The 6527-nt window shown below is 33.9% G+C and overlaps 1 protein-coding gene across 2 annotated transcripts; it reads right to left on the bottom strand.

Moving 5' to 3' along the window:
* Positions 1-1288: 1288 nt before the first annotated feature.
* r3hdml (R3H domain containing-like) lies at positions 1289-5470 on the bottom strand. Of its 2 annotated transcripts, none has more exons than XM_046869273.1 (6): positions 5250-5470; positions 4368-4647; positions 4145-4263; positions 3387-3489; positions 2019-2134; positions 1289-1918 (listed from the first exon to the last, which is right to left on the bottom strand). In XM_046869273.1, the coding sequence occupies exons 2-6, from the start codon at positions 4638-4640 to the stop codon at positions 1786-1788; spliced, it is 744 nt and encodes a 247-aa protein (XP_046725229.1). In that variant the 5' UTR covers positions 4641-4647; positions 5250-5470; the 3' UTR covers positions 1289-1785. The 2 variants fall into 2 exon arrangements, with proteins under 2 accessions (XP_046725229.1, XP_046725228.1); XM_046869272.1 differs by having other exon boundaries at positions 4368-4681; positions 5310-5470.
* Between the last annotated feature and the right edge of the window lie 1057 nt (positions 5471-6527).

Below are 6527 nucleotides of genomic sequence, written 5' to 3'. Positions count from 1 at the left end.
GTATACAGTATATCAATTTGGGAAAACTTTATGTTCTACCTTCAGAATGCATTACATCCAGCTGATATTATGTATAGACCCGCAAGTTTGTGATACATTATTTAATAAACCATGTGACCAGTCATGCAGGCTATTAAAACTAAAAATATAATACATATATAAATGTAATTACCTTACAATAATAGGGTGTGGTTTCCACCAATAAACGTTAAAATGTATTTGCAAATTTTTTTTTAAAGCAGCATATGTACTTTTGCATTATGTTTCCTGCAGGGATTTGTATTAGGTTCTGGGTTTTTTTTTCTCTGAAGAATCTTCTATTTTCACCTGACATTTAGAAACTAGGAAACCATACTTTTACAATATTCCCTCTCAGTGATATCGCATGAAGCATGGGGGAAAATGATTCAGTGTTTAGTTTCCCATGGCTATAAAATGATGTACTCAGCTAAAAGCTTTATATTACACAACAGCAGCAGGGGTTTTCACTTTTGAGTGTCCTTATGAAACTCACTACGACTTCACACAAACACAAACACACACACACACACACACACACACACACACACACACACACACGTTCTCACACACTGTCACGGTGAGAGTGATGAATGATGAAGTTGACAGATTAATCATCTTTATTCATAGGCAACACTACCCAACACTGACTTCTGCTTACTACACAATATGGACTTACAGCTTATGTGATAGCAAATAATTCTTCAGCAATTATTAATGGCACGAATCTATCCTTCTAATGATGCTGTACGTTGTTTGTTTCTCCTTGCCACACAGTATAACACTGCTGTAAAACAATACTGTAGCCAATTCCCTGTATGAACAGGAAGTGGTCCTGTTCTCGCAGTTTATGGTTTTAAAAGCCATTTTGCTCCTGTTTTATAGCACAAGTGGTCCTGATGGATGAACAGAAAACAGTATGGAGGTGATAAAAGGCTGTTTTTACCCTCTCACTAACCGCAGGTCAAGGATCAGAAGCTAAATTTGAACAAAACGAAAGTGTCAGGTGCACAGTAATCAGAAACTGATGTAATATAATGGAAAAAGTATATGGAAATCATATTCTAGTTCTTCTTATCTTGATCAATGTAATATTAATTATTATTATTAATATTAATAATAAAAATAATTAATTATATATATATATATATATATATATATATATATATATATATATATATATATATATATATATATATATATAATATTTTTTATTTTTATTTTTTAATTTTTTTAAGAATTTGAAGACATGACTGTATTTTATTTTTTATTTTATTTATTTATTTTTTTATTTTTTATAATCCCCATTCCCAAACACAACTACGTCCTTGCAACGAGTCTGGTACCTATGTGTAGAAGATAATAACTCGAATATGGCGAAACAACAACTAAACTCTAAATAAGCTTATGCCATAAGGTTAGAAACTTTATTGGGTGTACACAAACCATAAAAGTGCTTAACTCTCAACGTGAACCTAACGGCAATTCCACTCTTACAGTAATGCAAATATACAAAACAGTGCAAACAGTCCAGGGACAGGACGAGAGACAACGGCAGAGTCACAGGACTGACTCTTGGGAAGACTATGACAATTACAATAGTGGGGCAGTGTGTGTTATAATTTGTTAGTTAGAGTGTGGTGTAAAAAAGTGTAAAATAGGCTATATTTTACAAAACACACAATCAAATTTAATAGTGGTGCAACACAAAAAATGTGCTTCCAAATTCTTGGGTCAATCACAATTCATTCGCTTTAATCAGTGTGACTAAAACCTCTTAAGCTTCTTCCTGTGTTTTGATGTGGAGCACTGATTCTTGTTACACGATCCACCATAAACAGAAGGACAAGCTGAACATGGCTTTCCTGTCTTGTATGGAGCTACTCCGACCCAGTTACCTCTGCAAAACAAGCAACAACATGGTTATAATAACTTACAATACTTAACATAAAGGCTGTGTAAATGCTACAGGTTTTGAGACTATTTGTATTGAATCTTACTTGATGGAGTAGTTGCAGACTAGCAAGGTGGCTTGTTTCCATTTTGTACCAAACACATACATATTTGAACACCTGTTGATGGCACACCCAATCCTATTGGTGCTGGCCCATACCATCTGCAATCCAAAATTAACATGGTTTAAAGACACACATCAATTTGGCTTGGTTTCATCGATGATATTGTTTTTTGGTTAAAAAGTCTCATTCACAAATCATTTTGAGCACTGTTTTTACCTGTGTATGAAATTACAAGGTTTTTTTATGTAACTTTATAGAAAACTGAAGAAATTTCTATAAATATTTCCCCATGCAAACACAAGTGTAAATTGCAGGACATCAATGTGCTGCTACTCTGATGGGACACAAGCATTTTGTTTTATTGTATTTTATTTGCACACTGTTAATATTTTCATGGTAATAAACTAGTGTGTAGCAGAAATAAAAATGGTGGTGCCATTTCAAATGCATCACCACAGTGGGATTTTTTAAATGCGTGCATCGGGGCATAGAAATTGAACCATTCCCTATTGTAATTTCAAAAGAAATGTTTTGTTACTAAAATAATATAGCAAATACTGTGTATGTACATAAGACTCAGCGATATCAATCCTATCTAAAACCAATAGTGTTTATTGTCAATTCTGACAGGTCACGTCATCACTCTCTTTTTTACATTCTTCTATTTATGTTTCTATGTTGGATTTGTCAACAGATCCTATGGTTGAGTATGTATATACAGTAGCATATATAGTATGTATACAGTATATGTCAAGATGAAGCTCATGTCTGTTAAATTCCTTTCACAGTTGAAAAAAGGTTCTTCTCAATCCCCACAAACAGAAAGAAAGTAAGTAATTTGGCCTTTATTTGGCCTAAAATGTGAAAATGTCTGTGGCATCCCAAATCCTTCACCACAGTGGGAATGTAAATCCATTTCAGTTCATGTTCATGTGCATGTGTTACTTTACCTGAGGCAGACTGTATCATTTCATTACATCAAGCCCTGTCCCATTTCTTCAATGCAGCTTAAAAGATGTTCATTATCCATAAATTGACTACATGTATTATCTACCTGAGGCAGGTGTATGTGTGTATGTGGGTGTATCTGTCCATGACACCATTAATAAAGATGAATGAATAAACCATGTGTTTGCTTGCAATGTGATCAGACATACATTGTAGTGCCAAAGATCATTCTAAGTGTATACTAATTAATATAGCAGGAGTCTTACATTAATTTTATGCCTTATAATGGAAATCCACACAGAGGGAAGAAAGATTTGCTCTTATCCCCTGACCACAGAGTGTTGTTTCTGAAATTTGCTCTTTTATTTAGTTTTTTCTTTTTCTCTTTTTCGTAAGGCATACCTGTGTGTAATGGGTGCAGACAGAGCCGGTGCATCTGTTGGGGTAGGAGAAGGAATACTTCTCATCATGCCATGACTTTACCAGCTCAATGACTGATCTATACCTACAGGAAAATAAAAAAAAAGACCACATTGTTAGGTCTTCTTTTTGGGGTGAATCCTAAGAAGGTCTTTGTAGAAAACAGGGTTTTGATCAGAAAATGTTCTGAACACTCTAGGTTGTCAAAAACTATTTAAAAAGAGTTTAGAAGTCAGTCATACAATCTGAGGTGATATAAGAGTTAAAAAAATTATTATCATTTACAAATATAAGCCCTGAAAACAGCCATGCTGATGCATAAATGGTTTATAGAGGCGTCATTATTAAGTCTTTATAAGGTTTGAATGATTAAAAAAGAAACAGATGTGTATCAATGTTTGCAATACACATATTATATTGCCAATGGAATTTTTGCCTTCAAGAAATGTCTTGATATACTGTATGTTAATAATAATATATATATTTTTCTAAATAATTGTCCCTTTTTTTTAATCATTTGATCAAATCAATAATATTTTTTTGGTCCCAGACTGAGAAATTTGGACCAGTCCAAAGATGTTGTCCTGAACTTGCTCATTTTATTCAATAGCGGACTCAATTATCATGCAAAACATGCTGTTTAAAGAATGTAAAGTATTAAATGATGCTATATAATAATAAAACAAGCCATATTATAAATATAAGAGTAATCATAATTCAACCCAGCAAAGTTTTAATACCTTCCGGTGGTGATGGACAGGTTCTGGCCTGTGTACCTCATGACATGTGATGGCCCATGATCCCATTTGCACTGCAAGGCCCAGGATTCAGCCAATTTAGCAAGTCTGTCATTCCACACCTTTTCAAAAAAATAATGAGAAGCCTCTTTAAATAAAACTGTCAATGGAGTCAGTTGTTAGACACACTTTAAATGATTTCATAACTAAATAGGAGGCACAATACCATGTACTCCATGTTCGCAGCAGGTGGGAAAACCTGAGATCTCACACTGTTGTGGTAGTCCAACAAAGCCATCATATCCTGGGAGGAAATGTAGCGCTTCCTCCGGATATGAGGCACATCGATGCTGCTTGTGTTGTTCCAGCTCAGGTCAATTCCAGACACAGCAATGATGGGAGAGAGTTCTGTGGTGTTGGTCAGAGTCATAGCCACTCTGGTGCATGGCATCACCCACAAGATGGCAGCCAAGACCAGATGACTGGAGGACACACTCATGGTGTTGCTGTGTAAGGAGCATCCAGGATCAAATCTTTCCACTGTGCAGGAGTGGATTCATTTATTTAGATTAAGATTTTTTAAGTAGACAAGGCATTCTTGTAAATGATGGCATAATGGACAAATGATGGCATAATGGACAACATGCACATGGACACAAAGATGCAATTGTAAATATATAAATATTGTGAGGAAAATATTTGGTTCATTTTGAATGAATGAATTCTGCATTAAATGTATTTTAAATATAAAGTTTCTAATTAATATTAATATCAGTATCAGTATTAGTATTCATTCAACTTAAGCTTTATATATATATATATATATATATATATATATATATATATATATATATATATATATATATATATATATATATGTGTGTGTGTGTGTGTGTGTGTGTGTGTGTGTGTATGAAAAAAAAGATAAAAAAGTGTGTTTTCAGACCAAGAAAAGCACATTATTCGCAAACAAATTAAGAAAAGTCATAAAATTAAGAAGGATTTTCTGTAAAAAAAATAAATGCACAAATGGAGCTAGTTGAGCAGATGCACAGATGCACACATCATCTTAAAACACATACAAATTGAACACCAGCTTTTGGTTTACCTTGTATTTAAGCCCTACAGTCCCTCTAGCGAAAGCATGAAAGCTCCTCACTATGCATACCTTCAGTCAGGAATCCAGCACTTTGGTGCAGCTGAGCCTGGAATCGAGAAGTGATCTGCACTTAAACGCCAGCCTTTGCAAACGACACGCTTTAACAGTACTTAACAGGACTTGCGGTGACTGAAGCCATCTGACGTCGAAGAGCAGACGCTCTGTGCTTCTTCAGCCCTCACAGGGATGGTCCTTGGGTTCACGAAACACATTGATGCGAGTTTTTGCTTTTTCAGCACACATTCTCGGCATGAGTGCCAGGCATCTTCAGCCAAAACCCACAAATGATCCTTTTCTTCTAAACAGAAATAATCAATAGGAATGTAAAACTTCACCTGGGGGGTTGGAACTTGTTCTTCAGGGTTGTTTTATTAATTTTTAACTGCTGGGTTTAAATGATTTGTATTTTTAAAAAAAGAATCACATCATTTGTTACTTACCAGTGCACCAAGATCCACACATACTGAAGTCTAAGAAAACCAGCATTAATTAATGAATTGCCTGAACTACTGTAGATCTAATCATATTTAGAGAAAAAAAATTTTGAGCTACCAAGTCATAATCATCTTTTATTTAAACAAAACTATGGCAAAGTGTCTTATAATTGAGCAACCAAGTCATAAGTAAGAGAATAATCTGATTATTGTGATTATTATCTGATTATTATATGATTATTGTGATTTTTGACAGATACATATAACATATGCTTTGAGTTAAGTTTTTAAAAACAATGATATGATCATCAAATGGTTCATGTTTGCATCCTTTAGTTGATTTGTTTACATTTTATTGCCTAGAAGCTGCTATAGTAAGAAAATATTAACCAATCAGAATGATGTATTTTTCTCTGGTTATATTTGAATGCTACCTACACTTTGAGTTCAGGGATATTGAGATGACAGCTGATGAAGTAATGGAGGTTTATTAAAAGATTCATGGATTTACTTTGGATTACTAGCATTTATTCAGTATTTGTCAGTAAAAATGTTATACAGATATTTTATGGCAACTATTTTAATTAGAAGAATAAATGGCAAATATATTTCTGCTAGCACTGCTGCTACATCCACCAGTGATCTTTATTTAGTATTTTGTTTTATTTATTTTTTGTTTAGTATATTTCTTATATTTCATTTATTACTAGCTAATGTCACTTACCATGTATGTGTGTCACTCTAACATTGTTTAAACACTTGATCCTCATCTAAAGCTTTGATTGTGTGAGGT

Source organism: Silurus meridionalis, chromosome 16 (genome assembly GCF_014805685.1).
Source record: "Silurus meridionalis isolate SWU-2019-XX chromosome 16, ASM1480568v1, whole genome shotgun sequence".
Taxonomy (NCBI): domain Eukaryota; kingdom Metazoa; phylum Chordata; class Actinopteri; order Siluriformes; family Siluridae; genus Silurus; species Silurus meridionalis.
Note: the sequence above shows the minus strand (reverse complement) of the source record. Positions and strands in the feature narration are given on the sequence as shown.

Bases quoted from the DNA above. Each gene is read 5' to 3' on its own strand.
- r3hdml (XM_046869273.1), bottom strand. From the start codon at position 4,640: ATGAGTGTGTCCTCCAGTCATCTGGTCTTGGCTGCCATCTTGTGGGTG. The intron at 3,490-4,144 runs GTATTAAAACTT...ATTTTCCTGTAG, and splicing joins CTGTCCATCACCACCGGAAG to GTATAGATCAGTCATTGAGC. The intron at 2,135-3,386 runs GTATGCCTTACG...TTTGGATTGCAG, and splicing joins TCTGCACCCATTACACACAG to ATGGTATGGGCCAGCACCAA.